The following is a 22,377-nucleotide window of genomic DNA, read 5'->3' on the forward strand; positions in this document are numbered from 1 at the left end:
AGTTGGAACTAAACTCACGAACTACGCGCGATCGTACGTGGTAACACACGTACACACGTATACACGCACACGACCCCACCCCTTTTGCGTTCCATTGGGGAATGTTGCAACTTATCGTACGACGTCATTTCGACGTTAGTTCATTTCTTCTCGCTCTCTCACTTTCGAATTTCGTTCTTCTACTCCCTGATATTTGGTTTACTCATTTCGATTTTTTCACTTAGCCATTCAACGTGTTTACTTTGTTTTCTTTTTTTTAATTCAAGGTTACACGTTTTCTCTTCGAGAGTTATGAATGTAATTGGTTTCGAACAACCGCGAAGATCACACTGTAAAGTTTGAATGAAATTCTCTATCGGTAAGGACAGAACTCTTCTTATCGACTTTCGTCAGTTTCTCTTTTTCTCTTTCATTTCTTCTCCTTTTTTAAATACATACGTGATTTCATACACGTCTATGAATTTTTAATTGTAATATTTTTATATTTTTAATTATTCTAGATTACGTTACGTGAAAGTTCTCGTAACACTTACGTGAAGACACTTTCGTTTTACCGCGCAAAGTTTTATAACGATAAAAGAAATGATTAGATTTGAACTAAATCAATCGTAATTACAAAAGCAATTAAAAATTAATACTTTATATTACTATTTGAAGGATTAATGACTTATATATAAAATAGTTTGAATAATTCATTTAAATAATTGTTATATGTATATTTACAATGAATAAATCGAGATCTATTTTATTCGTAACTTATGTCATATCTCAATAGGAAATGTTATCAACTGCAAAAGTTGAAGTACCTTTCAAGTGGAAAAGTTGATGGCGCTGATATCGATCCGTACGTTACCAATGGAGACGATAAATAATTCCACTCGATCGTTCCAATTTAAGAATTTCATTAAAAATCTCGACGTCCTCTTTATAAAAAAAAAAAAAATGGATTTTTTAACAAATATTTATTTCAGTTTACGATTTGTCAAACTATAATAAATCTTGTAGTCAAATATCCTCGTTTGACTTGGTTCAAGAAATAGCAAAAACAATTAACATATATTCATGCGTTAAGATTGTAAATGAAAAATTAATCATTTGTACTGTATTTATGAAATACTTCTATCTCTAATATTAGATAAAATAAAACAACAATACGAATTATAAAAATTCGACGTAGAATTAATTTTCGTTCCGTCTCCATCTATCTTGTTTTCTTTCTTTTTTTCCATTTTTACGTTTGAATCGACAGAAAATCGATAGAACGTTTTTATCTATGCACAATTAAAAATACTTAATACTAAAATACAGTCTTATCGTTGGAAGATTCTTCCAAAAAAAAAAAAGGGAAAAAAAATAATGCGAGCAAAGGAAGTAACGATTCTCGGCCGAGAAAAGGATAAAGTTACGATACGGTATCGTGACTCGAGTCGTTAGCAGCAAGTTTTTGATCATTAACGTCCACGCTTATCGAATAGGAACTTTTGTCGTTAGCATTATCTTTTTTGCTTTGTACTTGTTCGTCATTCGATTGGCATGCCTCACTATTGTTTGGTCCACTCGTCGTAGAAGGTGCCGATTCTGGGCTCTCTTCATCATGTATCACAAATTTTTTTAAATCTATCATCGGTGAAGCAGGTATGATCTCTTTTTTTTCAAACTTCTTATTGATCACGTGTACGTGTTTCAATGACTCTTCGGAAGATGATTTCTGTCCAAGCTTTTCTCTCGTACAACACTGCGATAAACTACACAGTTCACCGTGACAACGTATCAAGCAATCAGTTTTATCCGTGGTTGGTTTCATCTTATGAAATTCTGGCTGTATAGTGACTTGAGTTATACCCATTTCGATAAAAAACGCTGTTATTTGATCAATGATACTGGCGTAAACCTATTAACAATGACGAGTGTAACTTTGAAAGAATTGTTTTTATCATCACAGAATATCAATCACTTACCATAGGATCTAAAAATATTATGTGCACTGTTAGTATAATCTTCTGCGATGTTAATTGCCAAACATGAAAGTCATGGACATTGACGATACCTGGAAAAGCTTCAAGTAGTTCTTTCTTCAGGGAATCGATGTTAATATGATTTGGAATAGTTTGTAGTAGTATCAAACCAGATTCCTTCACTGAAAAATTTCGTGATTTCATTAATGATATCTCAAGCTATTATACATATATAGCAAGGAAAATTAAATATTTTATAATACAAAATAAAAATATGTATCTATCACAAATATTAAAACGATTGATCCAATATTGTTTTATATAACTCATTGTTATCGCGATATATGTACTACATACGTATATATCGATACGTAAATGGAACAAAGAAAAAGAAATAAATCGACAGCATACTTTTGGAGACCGTATAGTTATCTTATCGCGTAATCAATAACTAAAAGATACTTACTGTACGGATAGCTCAGAATTAAAAGCGATATCGATGAAATAATGGCAAAAACGGGATCTAAATACTTGGCTACGCCTGAATCAGTGAAGTACACTAATATTGATACAAGCATAACGAAAATGCAACCGAGAACGTCACGGCATATCCTTCGAAATCCTTGACTTCTTGGAACAGCTAAAGGACTTCTTCTAGTTTGTACTGCTAATCGTTGCTCACCTTCCGTCTCTGGTTGTGATATTATATTCCTAATTATAAGATAAAAAATATCTTGTTAAAATTTGATATGTTGACTAACATATTACGATATATTATAATATATGGACTATACTATTATTTTCATAAAATATAAATGATAAAATTGTTAACTTTTGGGTTTGAAATTGAAACGACATTTCGATATATCTGCTCTTACAGAGATACTCACCTTCTAAAAATGACGTCCCCATTATTGGTAACGTGCAACAATATTCCCTGATTAAATGTGAATCCACCAATGAGAATGTAACAAAAAATGTTGAGGAAAATACCGGCTGCCCCAATACAGAGTACAGCCACAGGATGATGCATCTCGTCGAGATGATCTATATGGACCAGCGTTTGTAACGCCTCGACTACGAGAGAGAAACAGAAGGAAGCTAGGAGAATGCAGCAAATTAGCATTGTTAGGATATCGATCCTAGCCCATCCAAAACTATTCTTCATTCTCCTGTCCGATCGTGATTGCTATAAAAATATACAACAAAATACTTTACAAATTGTTTTAATCTTTAACTTACTATTTAATCTATATTAATAATAATAATAATAGTAATAATAATAATATTCCAGTCACCTTTGTCTTCGTCGATAAAGACGTATTTGAGCCATGTTCCTGGCCGTCCAAACATATCACTGAATCCCCAAGAGAACTGCTCGTACTATTGTAAATACTTCTGTAACTTTCGCGTGGAGCATACTGTAAAATAATGGAAAAAATAATAATCATTCGATAAATCTTCATTTCTATCGGATAATTTTTCTTATAAAATTCATATCATTGAAAAATTGTCAAAAATATCAATTATTTTTTATGTATGTTTAGTAAAAAAAAATATATAAATAGAACAATTTATATGCTGACATCTTTGGTCTTGATAATTAATATCGTAAAAGGGCAACGACGTTTTATCAGGATGCACACGACACAAGTCAAAGATAACATTCTTGAATCCTATCAGGAGCAACGTTGTGAAAACAGAAAACATTCCTTCTTAGTTCATCCTAGAAAGCTTCTTTAAAATGAATCTAATTTAATAGTCATAATTTTAATAAGATTATTAGACATTTTATAATATTCCTTTCCTTTTTTCTTTTTTTTTTAAATATATTTTTATTTAACTGTATATGGAAATTTTATTTAAAATGATATACATATATTATGAATACAGCAAGTAGAAAACGATCATTCAATTGCGGAACAATCAAGTGAAAGCGAAATAATAGAAATGACATGAATATTGTCTGAAAGTGCCTCTTATCCTAATACGTAATCACGCCAGTGAATACAACAATAATGTTCGTACATGCATGAACGAGTGAATAAACAATACAGAATACGCTTTTACTATTAACTCATTTCGGTACTACTGTATATCTAATTATAAATAATGTCTTATAATATGTAAATTATAAAAAGTCGTAAAATATTCAAACTTCTAGACGAACTCGCCTGTCGTTATATCTAATCGTTACGAAATAAAATCGATCAATTCGAGGTGTCAATAATATAATTAAAATCGATAGATATGATAAGTATATAATAAAATTGATAAGTAAAAATTATCATCGATCATGATTAATGATCGAACATTTGTTTGATCAAAAATTCATCGTATGGTATAAGTAAATTAATTAATTAATAAAATTATATCTAATTCATGAAAATTCTAATTATATATAATTAGTTAGAAATTACAATCGATAGGAATCGATTAGATCGATTTTTTAATTACGTGAAAAAATGATTTTCGTCGATGAAAAGGAGCGATGTAAAAAAATAAAAAAATAAAAATAGTAAAGATCTTCTAGATCATTAATTAACTTACCTTGATCGAAACTAGACAGCCGAGGGTTGCAATAATGTTACAAAGCATATAATAGGCGTTGAGAAGTAATGTTAACGAGTGTGTAACATGACTGGCTACCATCTCGATGATGAAGAATGCCACGGTGAAGAACACCACCAAGTACAGCTGTACAGGCTGTAGCTTTCTGAACCACTCTTTCACTGGCATGACCCTGCAGCAAAGTCACACGGTGAACGCTCCTAGTCTTACTCTTTTCATTTCTCTTTCGTTCTCTCTCTCTCTCTCTCTATCTCTCTCTTTCTCCTTCCTTCTTTTTCTCTCTGACAGTACAAATAGTGGAAGAACGATGTATAGCAAATCAGTGTAATTCATTGCACCAAGAATTACCGTTGACCGACCGATTCGAGGCAATGTTCGATCCGTTTTTCAAATCTCTAATCATTGATCTCCTTTTCACCTAACAACGTGATAATTTTGTTTCTTTCTTTTTATAATTTTTAAATATTGATAAAAGAAAAAGAATCGAACGGTGATCCTAAATAAGATGTGATAATATTATAAAACCTTTACTTAAATAATTCAATAATAAAATGGATTGAGAAGATATTGTGAAAGTGCTTCTGATAGTGAACATGAACGATCATTTTTATGTTCTCTTTTCAAAGATTCTTTTCAGAAATTTCGAGACTACGAGAATCTCATCTTCAATATAATAAAATTTTATATAAACCGTATTGTTATTTCACATACATCCGTCGCCATGTTATTAGTAAAATATCTCTTTGAAGTAAAAATGAGGGATTATTAACGAAGGGGAGATTACGTTCTCGCTATTTATTCCGAGTTATCGTCAATGACACAATAATGTGGGTATTTCATCAATATACATTTTCTAGAAAAAGTTTCTAAAAAAGATCGAATTCAATTTAACAATCATTATTTTCATTTTCATTTCCATTTCATAACGAATCATTGTTCACAATATTAAACAAACATTTTGCATATTAAAAAGAATAGTAGATATTAATACTGAAAATAAAAATATTATAAGAAATAATTAATTATATAAGAAATATTGTAAAAATATTAAAAGAAATCGAATTGAATGGTACAAAGATCACCATTTTCATTTTCACTTGACGAAGGTATCATCTTCGATATTATCGGGCACTTGAATTTAAAGCTGTTTAATCTCTATTTTTTTTCTAAGCGAGTATCGTACACCTCAATAAAAAAAAAAAAATTAAATCGATAAGACAAATTTTTTCATAATGATCAAATGTTCTACTTTCCATTTGGAATAACGAATAAAAGACCTTATATATATACACAATTAACACAGAATGGACCCAACGTATTACGTTTCGCAGAATGATTTGGTAATTACGTATCTAATTCCGAGATCCACCTACGCCATGTACGATGATCGTAATGATCTCCTATGAAATAATAGATCCACGTACGTCGATATACTCATTAAAATAAACCACGTGTCCTCGATGATACGATCTTCAATGTTATCATTTGTAGACAATATTCATATATTTATGTACGTGTATATAATTTATGTTTACCGGATAGACGTTCTATTAATAAAATATGAAATAAACTAATTAGAGTACATATTTAATCCTGATTTAGATCGAAAGGAACGAACGATATCGAACAACTCGATGATCTTGTATATTTATTTCTCATTGTTTGTATTACACTTACAATATCGACTAGTTTAAAAAATTTCTAAAGATAAATAAATAATTCCCGTGCACTAGATGAACGAACTTATGCGACTTTCAGTCACATCAATGATCAACACAAGAGGGAGGAAGGAACAACACCGACTGACGTTACCCTTTAATCGGCTCAACGCTTTTTATCATCGAAGCAGCTGACTCTCTCCTCGTCTATCCCTCTCTCTTTCTCTCTCTCTCTCTCTCTCTCTCTCTTTCTCTCTGTCTCTTTCTCTCTCTCTCTCTTTCTCTTTCTCTCACACACAAGCGTTCGTCTTCATAGATCCACTTGATAAAGAAAAGAAAAGCGAATAACGAAGAGGACAAGAGTCCGCTGTATTGACTTCGAAGAAAGCGAATGACAATCGTTAGGAATCTGTGTGTTGTTCTCCTGTGTATTTTCTCCTTGAAAGGACGTTCGTCCTTGTTTGTCTCCTCACCGATGACTCCTTCTTTTCATTTCTTTGTCTTTTTCTTTTCTTTACAAAAGGATAAAGAACGACCATTTATATTATTTTCAAATATATATAGATGTTGATATATAGATTTTAAAACAAATTATATTATTTAAGTAACGAAATAAAATCTTATCGAGTTTACTCTTTAAAAATTAATTTTTAATATTACTCGTGATCTATCGAAGTCTATATAGTATTTTAGATTTTTTCTTTAACAAAAATTTATACCTGAGTCAAAAACCGGTCGAGAGATGACTTCGTTAAAAAACACAACTCTTCCTATCTGATCTGCCAAAAAAGTTTTCGTAGAATGATTCATCGTTGTTGTTCGTTCTCATTCAAAGTTCCCGAAGAGCCACGACATTTTTCGTAGGCGTAAGGTATGTTTGTATGTATGTATATATGCTCACGAATCCATTCAAATCGAATTATTTGTTTTCTTTTATTTCCATGCGACGTACGATCTTCAATAGGAGAAATTCAAGTATGTTGAAAAAAGTACATGAAAAAGTTGAACGCTTGTTAAAACGTTAAAATTGCATCACGTTATTTTGTTTAATGATAATTACATTGGAAATTACATACAAAAAATTATGTAATATCGTATTCTCGTTTCTTTATTCGCTGAATTTTTAAATTACTAAGATTAAACTATAGTTCTTTTTTCACATCGCATACAAAAAAAGAAATTTTAATTTTCTCTCATTTTTTTTCCATTATAATTCTCAACATAAAATAGTTGAATATTATAGTGAATTATACGATCGGTATTAAATTGAATTTATACGATTTAATTTAATCTCTCGATGTAAACACAACGTGTAAAGGTACAACGTGCTCACGAAAAACAAAGATGTTGTTCTTCCTTAGGTCCATATTGGTCCAGTTTGACGAATTTGTACAAGCTGATTTCTGATGAAAATTCCTCTCGTAGGTATACACGAGAGCACGGTGACGTTGCTTTTACTGACAGTCGTTCATAGTCAATCTAAATTGAACGTGTTAGCTTCACGAGCGAAGCCAGAGGTGGATCTAACAACGAGAGAGTTAGTTGCGAACATCCGGTCACGGTAATAGCCTTTGAACTACAAATCGTCCGCTCCTTCCGATCATTGCCATCGTGCTCTCCCCCCCACCCTTCTCCCTATTCACAATTTCAACGATTTCAAAAATCATTCGAATTTCATTTCATCGTAGAAATTAACGTTTGTAATCTTTGTTTCTAAATGAAAACTTTTCAAATGAAATAACGTAGTAATTACTTAATATCCATAATAAAAATTTACAAATAAATAACAATTAGAATCCCCTAAGAAAAATAAAGTATATAACAAATCGAAGTTATGACGAATATAATCGAAATATAGATGAATTGAAAAAAAAGATAATTTATCTAATAACAAGGACACACCAATTTTTTTGACTATAAAAACGAAAAGAAAATCACGTCTGTAATCCTTTGAATACGAATATGAGTCAAAGAAAATAAATCTATCTTTTGAAAATCAGTTCGATATAAGAGACAATTTTTAAGAAACTTCTCGTTCGACCGACTTTATAGAAATTTACTCACGTGTTTTGCAAATGTCACTGTTTTTTCTCTTACAATACTCAACACTTAGGAAAACAAAATCACTGAAACTCGCGTATACAATGTATACGTCGTTCTTCGAGCAATTTTTCCGACGACTTTCTCTCTCAAGACCCAACTCGGTGTATCTTCTTTTTTTTCTTATCGAAAGGGAGAGGAAGAACACAACGATCAAAGTCGAAGAACCGAGCTTTCTATTAGAGCAATAAGAAATTCCTTCATGACACGATAATGTTTCTGCTTCGACAGATTCCAAACGTCTGCTTCCTATTGTACACGTATACTGTTAAGCCAACTAATCTCAAACAACTTTACTATTATCTTCTTCGATATCAGACCAAATTGCTTTTTTTTTTTTGTAGACTCATCTCAGATTGATTGTGAGTTTAAGAACGATAAGTTCTTTATAATAAAACAAATCTAAGTTCGACGTTCAGAGTTTGAATCAACGTTGTATAGTTCCAAACTTAACTTATTATGAATAATTAATGGTACGCGCGCGCACACACGCGTGTGTGTGTGTGTGAGTGTGTGTGTGTATATGTATATATATATATATATATATAAATCGCTAGCCTGACGACTTCTATAAATTATAACGAAGTTATTATGATAAACATAGACAAAGCTTGATAACAAACGACAATTAAGTAAAATAAATTTTTTAAAGTAGATACGTGCGTATCTATGAGAGTATCGAAAAATTAACGTATATATAAATACAAATGTTCAACGATCGTGAAGAGAGAGAGAATATCAATTGTGATATTAACGTTGATCAAACGTGATAATAAACAAATCATTTAATATCAGAAAAGATAATAGTAATTCTTCCAAATCTTTTTTCAACTAATAACTCATTGAAGAATGGTCTTAATAAAGACTTATCAACTAGAAATCAGAAACAAATATAAGAAATACAAATTGATTATTCTTCCAATAAACGGAATTACTTGACTAAGAGTTGTATCAAGGAGAAGGTGGGAGCAACAACCTAGTCGATGTGCATGGTAGAAGAGTTGGCTCGGATAACGGATGACGGGATCCTGAACAGTTAGACCGAGTGCATCCGAGCTTCTAAGTCCGCCATACACGGTTAGAAGACAAGCAAGGTCACGACATTAACAACGAGGAAAAATTGCCAAAATTTTTGTGACATTTCTTACTGTTCTAGTGATTTCGAAATTAAGATTTGATCATAATCAATGTATTGACAGTTTGAATAGTGTAAATAAATTGTGGCAGCAACGAGAAAGAAGACAATACATAGTACAGCTAGAAAATGGTACGTTGTTAAAAATTTTTTTAATTATTCGTTTGTAACATTAGTAGATCACAATTTTGAGTTTTCACTTTTCATGGGTTTAAACGATATCCATGAATTAATTAATAATCGAAGGAAGACGTCACATATGTGAACGTAATTATTTGTACGTTTGTACGCACTTTTTTGTTCATATATTTAACAAATTTAATTTAAATTTCTTAATTGAGAATTCATCCTATATAGTATATAGATTAATTTCATATTTCACAATACATTTCACCAGTCCTAAACATCTATCAATTCCACCATCTTAATTTATTTTACGTAACCGAGCTTCACGCTCGATTCAACTCGATTTTCACGTCTATCACATAATCTATTCGTTCATGTAACAATCAATTCTTCACAGTGATAAAGCAATAACTGGAGAATGTATTATTACCAATATCATTATTTTATTATTATTATTATTATTATTATTATTATTATTATTATTATTACTATTATTATTATTATCATTATTATTATTATCACGATGTTGTGGTTTATTGAGCTATATATGCAAAGAAAATAATGACTTTTTGTAACTACGACTTCTCAAAAAAATACTTCAAGAATTTTACCTATTAATAATAAAGTTGTACGACCGAATTCTCGTCAGTTAAAAACTGACGATTATAATTCATTCTTATCGTAAATCATGTAATACTTAGCTAAATTCGTCGACGATCATCTATCGTATTTCTTAAAAATGTATCCCACACTTTGGTAAATTTTTTCGAAGATATTAAATAATATTTTCGATCGATATATGCACGTGCGAGATACGATATTAACAATAACATTTAACATTGTCACATTCGTCGAGAAAAGGAAGATAATAATTCTTTTTCTTCTTCATTCTCTCTCTCTCTCTCTCTCTCTCTCTCTCCCTCCCTCCCTCTCTCTCTAATTATTACACGCGAATACGAATACTTAATAAATTATAGCAAATAACATGGAACATAGTTTTCAATTTTCAATTTTCCCGCGTTCTATCGTTATCGTTTTCGTAAGAACAAGTCGAACGTCAAGGTGCGTCTCATAATAATGAATTATTCAAAGTAAATACGAGTTGCAAGCATCTTTTGAAATAGCGTAAAGTTTCATAGTCAAGGCCAAATATTTGAATTCGTTTCATTTAAATAACGAAATGTCGTTAACCAAATGTCAAAACAGATTGATAAACTTGACAAATTCTTAGCAATATGTCCGATTATTTTATCGTGTTTTACAATAAATCTAAAAATATATCGTATACCAAGGAAACCGTCATTCAAAAAAATAAAAACGGCAATGAATACTCTCGATTAGATACGTTGCATTATCGTGAAACACATATACGTATATATAGATATGTATAAATCGAGCACGCGCGAATATACGTGAACATACATACGTAAAAGACGTTGAAAGTAAATGCGTGAGCGTGTACAATTATTTACGGAAGTAGAAGAAGAAGAAGAATCTCGACGCCATTCACCTGATTCCGTTAAAGATATCGCTCTCGCACCTTTCTCCAACTTCTTTTTTCTGGAAACTTCGTGATATAAATTCACGCGCTAGTCTACGCACTCTCATTAGTATCACGTTAGAAGAAATACCTAGATGAATCAATAAAGAAAGGTATGAAATAAATATAAAAATTCTTTATTATTTGAATTCTTTCGTTCCAAAAAAAATTCGGTACTTTTATTCGTGATATCCAAAAAAAAAAAATAATAATAAATAAATAAAAGAAAAACATTGATTTCTCTATTAAAAAAACGATTTCTCCAATGTTAACAAAAACAATAAAATCAAATCGATTATTATTCATAAATAGTACAAACTGTTATCGAGTTCGAAGACTTGCAAAAACATTTTCTTACCTCGAAAAATTCGATTGGCCATCGGAGAATCGATAAAAGGGCGCCGGATCCGTGTGAACCCGAATATGCACTTCCTTTGACATTGAAATGATTTTTCCGGTGTTTTCAGGTGTCATCTTTTTCATCGTTTCTTGCTTATTTTCTTCGCGACGAACGTTGATATCACGTTGATCATACAAGACGCACGATCGTCTTGTAATACGAGATATTATATACAAGCGTTTCCCGAGTGTTACCCTCCTTTCCAACAACTACTATCTCCGTCATTAGGATCGCAGAGAGAAACGAAAGACACGCACGTCGTCTCTTGCGTCGCGTTTATATCGGAAACTAGTGAAATGAACGTTTGCGGATGCGACATGATCGAGATCCAAATAGCTGATTTTATTTTAAATGTAGTTTCAAAATTCGCGGCTTTTATTTCTTCTATAAACGTGTCACGTGAATTACTTTTCGTTAATTGTTGATGAAAATTGTTGGTTAAAAAATGTAGCTATTTTGTGAATTTGATTTGTCGTTGTAATGTTGTTGAACTATTAGATCTGATTGATAAAGAAATTAAATGCAATTTCAACGTCTTTTGCAGGCTGTTCTGTATTACCGATGGTTCGTTGGAAACAGATCGTAGCGCCGATACATGTGAAAGAATTAAAATTCAAAATATTAATAGATTATATGTGTATACATAAGTAAATTTGAAAAATCTTTTCAAATCTTTTTAATTATTAAATTTAATGACGATTGAATGCAGATAATTAGCACCATAGTACTTGCGTTGTATTACAATTTAGAATAAAATATTTCATCTCAAGTAATATCGATAGCTTAAATCTCATTCCATAGAAACTGCTGCGTATAGACACTCTATTAATAAAATTAACAAATGCTTAAAAGAATATGTTTTTTGTATTTTATTGGAAATGAAAATAAATATTTATAAAACTACGAGGTATCAACATCTATCTCTGTCGATAAGTTAGTTTTCTCTACACAAAATTTTTTATAGAAATTTGATGATTCTTGAAATGCAATAGGAGATTGTATACTTCTTTGAATATTTTTTGTATATATATATATATATATATATTTACATAGTGAACTGAACTAAGAAAATCAAATCATTCAAGAATGATCATTTATTTTTCTAGTTTTCTTTGTGCGATATGTATACAAATAATCGAACAATGACGTCTTTGTATTTAACAACGTGACTTTCATTAAAATGAAAAAATATATATAAAACGGTATAGTTAATTCTCACAATACAGGAATTCTTCCTAGACAATCGGTAAGTACTTATATTTTATATAAAATAGTCATCATATACGACAAATGAATCATCATGTAATGCGAAACGTCATCTTTTACAAGAAATATATTTTGAGCGGTTTTATACATTTTTTTTTTCATATCATGGCCTTTTTTATATCACGGCCTTTTTTTAGAGATGGCCACATCAGAGAACACCAATGAACCTATTAAGGTGGCAGAAGAAAGTGGAATTGTATGTAATAAATATTGAACCATTTTACGTTTTTTTTAAATGGTTATGTACAGAAATCGATAGACCGCTGAATTTTATTATTGCATTAATATAATTATTCATTTATTTGTATTTATGGTGCATTTGTTTCGTGCAGTGTGGTGATGGTATAAAAGAATACTTAGAACCCCGATTTGAGTGTCCTATTTGTTTAACTTGGCTACGTGATCCAGTTCTAACATCTTGTGGTCATAAATTTTGTTCTCGATGCATTTACACTTGGCTACAGTAAGTTTTCTAACAAATAATTATTTCAATAATATTGAAGTTATCATATAACAATATTATCTAACTATATTATATTTTTTATTAGAAGAGAAGGTGCATGTTGTCCAGTAGACAGTCAACCTTTAAAATCTGAAAGTGATCTTTTCAGAGACCTTTATACCAGCAGAGAGATATCTCAACAGCGAACTACATGTGCATATCGTCAGTTTGGCTGTTTAATAGAATTATCACCTGTAGATATGGAGACCCATGTTAATCAATGTACATACAAAAATTTTTCTACCTCAGAAAGGACTCAATGTCCTTTTAAAGATGTTGGTTGTATGGAAATATTTTGTACCGAAGAATCTTCACATATTCATTTGGAAAAAAATATTAATTCACATTTAACTGTTAGTAAAATAATATGTAATATATTACTATATTGATTCATATTTAGTTTATATATGTTTGCTTATATAACAGATGATACTAAATGCACTTCCACGCTTATCAATGACTCAAGGCAATGTCAGTGCTATATCCGCAGAATCTAAGCTATGGGATCCACCACCTAAAAATGGAACATCAACATCAGATAAAGAACCACCACCAGATTGGCAGCAGTTATTAAAGTAAATACAAAAATATATACAATCCTGTTATGTGTTTAAAAATTACTCAGCCAAATATTTTTTTAGGAGTTTGTATGAAAGGATAGTGGTATTAGAACAACAAAATCGAGAACTTTCTATCACTGTTTCCAATCAAAAAAATCAACTTACAGCTTTACAAACTTCAGTACGTTTTACTGAAGAGGAAATGCTATTACGTAATTGTAATGGTGTTTATATCTGGAAATTAAATTCTTTCCAAGAAAAGCTTACTTCCATGATAAATGATCCTTTAAAGATGTATTATAGTCCCGGATTTTATACTGGACCTAATGGTTACAAAATTTGTGCCAGAATAAATATATCCTCAAAGGATCCGGAATTTTTGTCAATACTTTTACATATTATGAAATCTGAGAATGACGATGCACTAGATTGGCCTTTTAATGGTGTTATGTACTTCGTATTGATACATCCACATAACTCAGAAAAAGATATAAGGGAGAGAACTTGTTCCAGACCAGATCTTGAAGCTTTTAGAAAGCCTATCTGTGAATTAAATAAGCGTAGTTTCGGCTACGTTGAATTTGTGCGCATACGAGATTTACCTGACTTTTTACGAAAAGATACTTTAACATTTCGAATCGAAGTTCGAGCGTACGATAAATTTAAGTTACCATTAGTTTAAGACCATTTATTTTACTCATTAGTAACTTTATCAAACTTTGTGAATAATTATAAAGATCTTTTATGTATTATTAAACTGTTAAGATATTTTTTATCAATTTTATATAAAAAATCCTGAAAAAAATCCGTCCAATTTTTGTACAAAATTGTTGAATTAAAAATATATGTAATAGTAATAATGATGTAACATAATAAAATGATTGTTTTTTATAACAGATCATACTTATATAATTTAATATAAGTATATAATGTAATATAAGTATGATGGCCACTACGTGTGATCTTTCGTTTTTTATAGTATAAATGTGATAATCATTATTAAAGTGAACTCTGATAAATACAAATAAATCGAATTATTTTAAAAAGACACATGTATATATTCAACTTTCCAATAATATTACAAATGTTTTGATTTTAATATTTGTTTGATATAATTCTATTAAAATTATTGTATTTTTGTTGTATTGTTATAGCTGGCTGGATATTTCACAAATGGAAAGTATTATATAAGCTTCCTTTCGTATTAAAAGAACTACTTTCTATAAAAAAAAGAATACTTTCCAAGTATTTATATCTTGTGTGATCGCTCGTAACGGAAAGATTCAAGAACAATGGATATAAATTTTATACGTTATTTATTTATATTTTTCTCTTGTACAATACTCGTTTTTGGATTTCTTATTCTCTATGCTGAAGCTTATTTACCTGTTTTAATTACACGTACGTTTAATTATGGTAAATATGCAATTAAAATTCATCAACCTATAATTGCAAAAATTGAACTGCCAAAAAAGTGAGTCATTGTATATAATTGATTATTTTTATAAATAACTTTTTCTTTAAATAAAACAATATTGCTATTTTCTCTATTATATTCAATTTCAGATGGTTTAGACATTTCTATGTCTTTGCAGCACCAATGTTTACTTGTTCTTTTATCCTATTTTTCTATAAATATTTTATGAATGGAACAATTCCAGAAATTATATATTGGTTATTAGATACATCACTTGGCACGTCTAGAAAAGCATTAAGTAAAGTATATTTGAATAAATGCACTATTTTTATAGTTATAATATATTTTTTATTGGTTTATTATAATTGATATATTATATATTTTGATTTTTAGTATCACCAGAATGTGGATTTTTAACTATAATACTTCTTACTATTCATTGTTGGAAAAGATTCTATGAAACGCATTATGTTAATGTTTTCTCTGATAAAAAAATTAATATTTTTCATTATATAGTTGGATATTTACATTATATAGGAACAATATTAAGTATTATGGGTGAATCATATGGTTTCATTCGAGGTAATATATTCTTCTATAAAAATTAAATAATGTATATTAATTTTTTTTTTACTAAAACGAATCTCCTTACAGATTCCAAAGAATTACTTTATTGGCATAAATTAACGTTCCTGCAAATAGTTTGTGCTAATATATTTTTATTATCCTCGTTAGTACAATTACAAAGTAACTTTATCTTAGCTAATTTAAGAAAATCTGAAAATAATAAAGTTGTCTTTGATGGCTATAAAGTACCGCATGGTGGCTTATTTGAATATTTGTCTACACCATTGCAATTTACAGAAATTTTAATTTATTTAATGTTATCTATTATTCTTTGGCAAAGTAATACATTTCATTACATTACATTTTGGGTTGTAATAAACCAAGTACGTAAATATATAGATATAAAAATTTGTGTGTGTGTGCAATTTTCTAAAATAACTTAATTTTTATAGGTACAATGTGCTATGATGACTCATTTATGGTATAAAAAAACTTTTCAAAACTACCCAAAAAAACGTAACATTTTAATCCCGTATTTATTCTAAAAGTAATTATTACCATACATTATTATATATTATATATACATGTTTCATTCCTCAATTATGACTGTTAAAATAACATTGAATAATAAGTATTTACTTAAGTAATAATTTGCAATTAATTATTTTTTATTTATAGTACCTTTTTCCATAGTAGTATAGTTATATAACAAATAAATAATAAATATGTTAATATTTCTTTCAAAACAAAATAATTAATATAAAATATTTTTTAAATTCGCCATTGTTACCATCAAGTTTGAAGTGGTTCAGTTGTCAGTTGATCTGCCCTCTATAATCGTTAGATATTGCATTCACATCTTCAGATTAATTCAAGTTTATTCGTGATAGAGGAGATCAGTAATGTTTAACGTGAAACGTTGATTTTCAATAATTGCACTCAATATGAACTGATAAATGATATTATGATATTGATAATCGCTAAATTGGCAGATATAGATCAATAATTTTATCAAACCTCATCTTATCATGTCTGCCGAGCATCACAGTGGGAAAGGTTATACACCTCTTCCTCAGTGTATGAGCAATACTGACACCGAAGATGAGGATGAACATGTAACACAAAGAAGTGATTTAACAAACAAAGAAACTAACGATGAGAGAGAAACAACGGTGAGATCAATTATTTGAAAAATAAATGAAGAAAGTAATTAGGTCACTTACAAATCTTATATTTAAAACATCTTAAAATTTTATCATAAAGAAATTTCACATATATTCTAATTTTAACTCTCTATATCACATAATTTTAGGAGCCTACCACAGTTGAACATGGAACGTATTATCCACTGGATGAAACTAGAAATTTAGCAAATCGAACTAGGAATGGACAAAACATAATTAAGTGTTACAGAGATGATATACCTAAAATGATAATAGAAGGAAATACACAAAATGATTTGTGGAAACGTAGAGATATGTCTCCTCTTCGACGTTTCTGTTTAGTTATATCTATATTATTATGCATAGCAACGATACTTGTGTTTTTATATGTTTTACCATGTGATACTATGATATGTCCACCAGTTGATGAACCACAATCATCTGTTTCATGGGAAAAAACTTTATGGAATGTAGGTGAGTATGATTCATGAAACAACGTATAAACGAATTAATTTTGTTGTTAGTAGCAAGTAGTGTAATTTGATACATTGAAATTTAACTGTTATATTATCTCTGTAGAGGTACATGGGCCAATAACTATAATACCTGGATCTCCATATGACCTTATATTCTTACTTCGAGGTCAAGAATATAATGATAGCAATACAGATTCTAATTCCAAAACATCAAGAGGAAGTTCCATTGTATCTATACATGGAACCAGTGGTCTTTATTTATGGTTGGTTTGTTTAGAAAGAGTACCTACTAATATTGATTGCATATCCATTGACACAGACCAATCTGGAAAGTCAGATTGCATTGTCGTTGGAGAACGTGGTTTATTAAAGAGTATAGATCCAACCACAGGCATAATACACTGGAGTTCTGAAGTACATACATTTCCCAAATTACCAGTGATTTTACCAGATCTCAATTCTGACGGAATTGAAGATCTACTAAGTGTAGAAGTAACTCAAGGAAATGTATCGTCTCTTGTTCTTTTATCTGGTAATACAGGACAACTTCTGGGAAAGTATATAAAACATAATTGCTCATTAGTTAATATATACAATCTTGTTTCTGAGGGCACTATTTTGTATTTATGTCATGACATGAATGGTAAACGTACGTATATCATAAACACATGTAATTTGAAAAAAATATCTTTTTTCATATTTTTTCTAAGAAAAACATTTTATACTTTGTAGGCATAACAAAGTACGTTTCGTTAAAAGCACTTCTCAATGGTTCAAGTTTATCGCAAAGAAAAAGAGAAATAACAGCATCGCCACGTATATTTAAAACAATGATGTTGGATGAACAAAATAATTATTGGAAGCCTACACGTTATCATCGTTTGATGGTTGAAAATGAAGGCATATGCCCTTGGGAATCTTGTAAAGCTACTTTAAATCTAACTCTTCAAAAACAACCAAATCAAACATTAAGAATTTGGGAATATATCAGTCCAAATTCGTTTGTTTCAAAACCAGTCTTTTTAATAACATCAGAAGAACCATATAGTACTGGATTTGTAATAAAATTCTGGCAATGGCTTGATACAAATCCTTCGGTAACAGATACGATACCTAAAATTATTGAACGAAAACTAATCGAAAGAGTATTGATCGTTTTTGTTAATTATACCGACGTACAAGTTATTAATGCTAGTCAAACTGATGTTACTCAACTATGTAATGGTACTAACTGTCAACCAAATTTAGATTTACGAGTAAAATTTAATTCCATTGCAGCTGCAAATATTAATCAAGAGGGATATCCAGAATTGGTAAGTTATTGGTCTTCGTACAATAACGAATCGCCTAAAATGCTAACGTCCAAAATTAAAATTGTTAAATTAGATTTAATAATATCTAATTTACCACGTCCTAATGTTCAATTTTTTAAAATACTTCTCAACTATGCAAATTCTATGCATTCTACAAACGTAGATAAACGATAGACATTTGATTAGCATATTTTGGCACACATCATATATAGTTATTTAGAATATGTTGCAAATCAATTGATTTTATGCTGTGGACGCCATTTGTATTTTCAAAATGACGAACACGTGAGAATGATCGTGAAATTATTTATTTTTTTATTTATTTTTTTCTATCTAAAAAAGTATCAAACGAATAAAAAAAAATTATATTCTTCGATTGAATTAAATTACAAATTTAATTACAAGATAAAAGCTGGCTTATCGAATAATCTTTTTACTAGAAAAACAATAATAATGGTGCCTTGAAATGAGCTATTGATGTTACACGTTGTATCTTACACAACTGTATTATGCTTCAGTGCGCCGGTATTGACATAAAAAAGCAATATTGTTGCGTTATAGATCTTCAAAATATTATCATCGAATATTATGCCTATGTATTACATAAAATTTTAAAGTTATTGTACGATAATAGAAAAAAAAAAAAAAAAAAAAGAAAAATCATACCATCGAATGCAGACATTAAAGTTGAATTGTTACATGTCACATATTATCGCAAAGAAAATTCATTTTTCAACTTATTCTCACTTATTATCACGCGTTATCAATCTTTTACACGCGTATATGGTAATCTACGTATAGACAAACATCTGTTGAAACATTGACTTAGTTATCAAAATATTATACTTATTTCTACAACAGAAAAAAATTAGCAACGAAACATTGTATGTATGTACATCGACAAGTAATAACGTCGTAAATACATTGTTTTTCAATGGGCAGTACATGAAAATTTCCTTTTGTTCCCACGTCCTTAGAGAAAAAATTTGTTTACCGTACGACCGATTGTAGCGCGTGTACAAGTAAGGCGCGTAATTTTTGTTATCAAATTGAATAATGTATTCATGTAATCACAAATTTCGTCTAAAGAAAGGTTAGAAAATTAAATGCATACGTATAAAAAAAAAATTCAAACTGTATGAACTTTGAATTGTGTTGTCTTTGAACTTCGGAAGATGACAGGAATAATTATAACGTTAATTCTTCTTTTCTCTTTACGATGTTAGCCAGTTGCAACGTGGCCGATTGTAAAGAAACTAATGCATAATTATCTTGGAGTTGGAGAGGGGGAATATAAATCTGGGAGTAGTTTGATGACTGAGCGAATTAGCTCGGTGAGCGCGCTAGACTCTATCACGGCGGTACGGTCGTCCATAAGATATACAGTAAAAAGTTTCGCGTTGTGCAGTGTTCGATGCACATTTTAGTCTAATTAGTAGACTAATAAATCAATAGGAAGAAGAAAAAGAAGAAGTGTTAAAGATCGTTGAAATAATTTCCAATTCGAGAGAAGACGAAATCTCGAATCAGCTGTTTAACCTCAATAAGTCCGAAGTCCACGAATGTAAGACGATGAACTGAAAGAAATAACAGAATTATCAATACCTTTTGAAGGTGAGTAGAGAAAGGAAGAGAGACAAGGATTAAAATACGGAAGAACAAGAAAAAACGGAAAGGATGGCAGCTGGCAAACGAAGAGGAATCCATCCGAACACCGGAAGTGGGAATAGTTTCATGGGAAATTCTTTTTCGGGAGGTAACACGAGGTTGAGCCGTTTAAATTTCCGTCCGAGCTCAAATCAAGAAGATCGAGGTGGGACGAGACCGACCACGGCACCTAGCTCTATAGGTCTTATATTCGTTACTATGTTTTTACATGTTTGCAAAAAATCCTTGCTCTTTGATACCAGATTGAAGGTAGCCATATATTGTGGCGTGATATTTACGATATCTCTCGTGGCTGATTTCGTGATTATGCCTAGATCATACTTCTCCCGATCGGATAATGCGCTCAATCGGTATTTCGTCAAATGGGGGTGGGGATGGCTCTTGATAGTAACCATCCCATGGGTAGTTCTTACGTCTCATACGCTTGGTTGCGGTCGCAGGACGATCTTATTGAAGCATTTAGCTCGTTTGGTTCTTGCAACGTTGGCCTGGCTAACGTGGATAAAATTATTTAATTACATTGAAAATAATTTTGGTCGTTGCGTTAACACGAAGGAGGCTCAATTGCAATTCAAAGTTAAATGTCTTCAAGCAGGAAAATTTTGGAATGGCCTCGATATATCAGGTCATAGCTTCATCCTTGTATACTCCAGCCTTATCTTAGCCGAGGAAGGTTCCTCTATGATTGGTTGGGAAGGTATTAAGGATTTAATAATGCGAGAAGAACATTGCAGAGTAACACCGAATGAGACCAGCTTTGGTCCGCTTCGGAATCTTTCCGATAACGATTTGGAGTTCCTAAAAAAGGCCCACAAAATTTGTACACCCTATTTAAGAGCTCTTTTCGTTGTAATGACTATGCAACAATTACTTTGGGACGTCATGCTGGTCTCGACCGTCCTCTATTATCATATTATGATAGAAAAATTTCTCGGTGGTATTGCCGCCGTTCTAACTTGGTATGTCACTTATCAGTGGTGGTACAAATCACCAAAAAATGGTTTACCACCTCCAGGTGATGGTCTTTTTAAATATAACGAAGTTAAACCTCAACGCGACCTTACTGTAGCACGAGCAAGACGTAGTACTTTGAATGGAACCAACAATAAGTTCATGGGTCTTCCTATTCGAACTGGTCAAGATAATCCAGAAAAAATTGTCTCGACGAGTAGGCAATCGGAGATTGAAACTCCTTAACCATATCGTGTGGTTTGAATATTGGTGGTTATCTCTTAAATTTTTTTGTCTTTTTTTTTTTTTTTTCATTCTTGACACTGAAAAATCATCTTGATTTATTTTTCAACTATTATTCGATTAGTACTTACTACTCATTCAAAAATATCCGAATATTTAAAAAAGTAAATCATGTACATAAAAATGTGTAAAGAACGTTATGATACTTTTACATAGGTATAATTCTTGTAATCTCATTTTGATGTGATTGTAGTGATAATTGGTTTTCTTGCACACGATCAAATATCTTCGAGCTTCTGACTTTAGGAATTATCACAGTAAAAAGAAATATGGGAATGTTTAACTTTGTTACCTCTCTATGGACTGTTGATAAAATATAGTATTTCATTAAGGTATGATGTAACTGCAAATACATTTACATAATTTATCTCAAATTTTACAATTTGTATTTAATAAGTTATATTTGTTGTTAATTTATTAACACAATGTGTTCATCTCTATATTGTTTGGTAGAATAATTTTGTGGTAAGAATTGTAAATAGCTCACACGCACGTTTTGTATAAAGAGAGAAAGTACAAAGTACATATATATGCTTTTTATTAAATGAAAAACAAAAACCTTTCATTCAATTTATGCTAATGCATTTATGCTACTTTTCATATATCCCTGTTTGAAATTGTTCAAATTAAAAAATTCAGTGAACAGAATTTTTATAAATATATAGTTTGTTTTTTTTTCTTTTTTTCTTTCTTTTTTTTTTTTTTT

General features: G+C 30.5%; 5 protein-coding genes across 13 annotated transcripts; 4 read left to right on the forward strand and 1 right to left on the reverse strand.

Annotated features, from left to right (window-relative positions):
• Positions 1–245: 245 nt before the first annotated feature.
• On the reverse strand, positions 246–11,723 carry LOC122628095 (zinc/cadmium resistance protein). Of its 7 annotated transcripts, XM_043809949.1 has the most exons (9): positions 7,518–7,755; positions 6,904–7,139; positions 6,204–6,696; positions 4,506–4,698; positions 3,254–3,376; positions 2,846–3,144; positions 2,422–2,666; positions 1,959–2,137; positions 246–1,891 (listed from the first exon to the last, which is right to left on the reverse strand). In XM_043809949.1, exons 4-9 carry the CDS (start codon positions 4,692–4,694, stop codon positions 1,403–1,405), a joined length of 1,524 nt encoding a protein of 507 aa, XP_043665884.1. In that variant the 5' UTR covers positions 4,695–4,698; positions 6,204–6,696; positions 6,904–7,139; positions 7,518–7,755; the 3' UTR covers positions 246–1,402. The 7 variants fall into 7 exon arrangements, with proteins under 7 accessions (XP_043665884.1, XP_043665885.1, XP_043665882.1 ...); XM_043809950.1 differs by lacking the exon at positions 7,518–7,755 and having other exon boundaries at positions 6,204–6,691; positions 6,904–7,312; XM_043809947.1 differs by lacking the exon at positions 7,518–7,755 and having other exon boundaries at positions 6,904–7,312.
• On the forward strand, positions 10,517–16,365 carry LOC122628099 (polyprenol reductase). Of its 2 annotated transcripts, XM_043809956.1 has the most exons (6): positions 10,517–11,198; positions 14,968–15,287; positions 15,380–15,528; positions 15,624–15,812; positions 15,885–16,180; positions 16,250–16,351. In XM_043809956.1, exons 2-6 carry the CDS (start codon positions 15,106–15,108, stop codon positions 16,340–16,342), a joined length of 909 nt encoding a protein of 302 aa, XP_043665891.1. In that variant the 5' UTR covers positions 10,517–11,198; positions 14,968–15,105; the 3' UTR covers positions 16,343–16,351. The 2 variants fall into 2 exon arrangements, with proteins under 2 accessions (XP_043665891.1, XP_043665893.1); XM_043809958.1 differs by lacking the exon at positions 10,517–11,198 and having other exon boundaries at positions 16,250–16,365.
• LOC122628097 (TNF receptor-associated factor 6) lies at positions 12,551–14,670 on the forward strand. 2 transcript variants are annotated; one of them, XM_043809953.1, is made up of 6 exons: positions 12,551–12,731; positions 12,861–12,947; positions 13,084–13,214; positions 13,300–13,606; positions 13,680–13,828; positions 13,895–14,670. In XM_043809953.1, exons 2-6 carry the CDS (start codon positions 12,891–12,893, stop codon positions 14,493–14,495), a joined length of 1,245 nt encoding a protein of 414 aa, XP_043665888.1. In that variant the 5' UTR covers positions 12,551–12,731; positions 12,861–12,890; the 3' UTR covers positions 14,496–14,670. The 2 variants fall into 2 exon arrangements, with proteins under 2 accessions (XP_043665888.1, XP_043665889.1); XM_043809954.1 differs by having other exon boundaries at positions 12,889–12,947.
• A 97-nt stretch (positions 16,366–16,462) lies between the features above and the next one.
• Positions 16,463–19,690, forward strand: LOC122628094. The gene is made up of 4 exons (XM_043809945.1): positions 16,463–16,969; positions 17,110–17,434; positions 17,540–18,085; positions 18,169–19,690. Exons 1-4 carry the CDS (start codon positions 16,826–16,828, stop codon positions 18,921–18,923), a joined length of 1,770 nt encoding a protein of 589 aa, XP_043665880.1. The 5' UTR covers positions 16,463–16,825; the 3' UTR covers positions 18,924–19,690.
• A 389-nt stretch (positions 19,691–20,079) lies between these two features.
• Positions 20,080–22,241, forward strand: LOC122628098 (acyl-coenzyme A diphosphatase FITM2). The gene has a single exon (XM_043809955.1). It carries the CDS (start codon positions 20,427–20,429, stop codon positions 21,612–21,614), a length of 1,188 nt encoding a protein of 395 aa, XP_043665890.1. The 5' UTR covers positions 20,080–20,426; the 3' UTR covers positions 21,615–22,241.
• The last annotated feature ends 136 nt before the right edge of the window (positions 22,242–22,377 follow it).

The sequence above is a fragment of the Vespula pensylvanica genome, chromosome 3, assembly GCF_014466175.1.
Source record: "Vespula pensylvanica isolate Volc-1 chromosome 3, ASM1446617v1, whole genome shotgun sequence".
NCBI lineage: Eukaryota > Metazoa > Arthropoda > Insecta > Hymenoptera > Vespidae > Vespula > Vespula pensylvanica.

Excerpts from the sequence above, each read along its gene's own strand:
- LOC122628095 (XM_043809946.1), bottom strand. The coding sequence starts at position 11,568 with ATGAAAAAGATGACACCTGAAAACACCGGAAAAATCATTTCAATGTCA. Across the intron at positions 3,377-4,505 it reads GCTGTCTAGTTTCGATCAAG|TATGCTCCACGCGAAAGTTA; the intron begins GTAAGTTAATTA and ends ATTATTTTACAG. Across the intron at positions 1,892-1,958 it reads TAATATTTTTAGATCCTATG|GTTTACGCCAGTATCATTGA; the intron begins GTAAGTGATTGA and ends CATTGTTAATAG.
- LOC122628097 (XM_043809953.1), top strand. The coding sequence starts at position 12,891 with ATGGCCACATCAGAGAACACCAATGAACCTATTAAGGTGGCAGAAGAA. Across the intron at positions 13,215-13,299 it reads TGCATTTACACTTGGCTACA|AAGAGAAGGTGCATGTTGTC; the intron begins GTAAGTTTTCTA and ends ATTTTTTATTAG. Across the intron at positions 13,607-13,679 it reads ATATTAATTCACATTTAACT|ATGATACTAAATGCACTTCC; the intron begins GTTAGTAAAATA and ends CTTATATAACAG.
- LOC122628099 (XM_043809956.1), top strand. The coding sequence starts at position 15,106 with ATGGATATAAATTTTATACGTTATTTATTTATATTTTTCTCTTGTACA. Across the intron at positions 15,288-15,379 it reads AAAATTGAACTGCCAAAAAA|ATGGTTTAGACATTTCTATG; the intron begins GTGAGTCATTGT and ends ATTCAATTTCAG. Across the intron at positions 15,813-15,884 it reads ATCATATGGTTTCATTCGAG|ATTCCAAAGAATTACTTTAT; the intron begins GTAATATATTCT and ends ATCTCCTTACAG.
- LOC122628094 (XM_043809945.1), top strand. The coding sequence starts at position 16,826 with ATGTCTGCCGAGCATCACAGTGGGAAAGGTTATACACCTCTTCCTCAG. Across the intron at positions 16,970-17,109 it reads ACGATGAGAGAGAAACAACG|GAGCCTACCACAGTTGAACA; the intron begins GTGAGATCAATT and ends ACATAATTTTAG. Across the intron at positions 18,086-18,168 it reads TCATGACATGAATGGTAAAC|GCATAACAAAGTACGTTTCG; the intron begins GTACGTATATCA and ends TATACTTTGTAG.
- LOC122628098 (XM_043809955.1), top strand. The coding sequence starts at position 20,427 with ATGGCAGCTGGCAAACGAAGAGGAATCCATCCGAACACCGGAAGTGGG.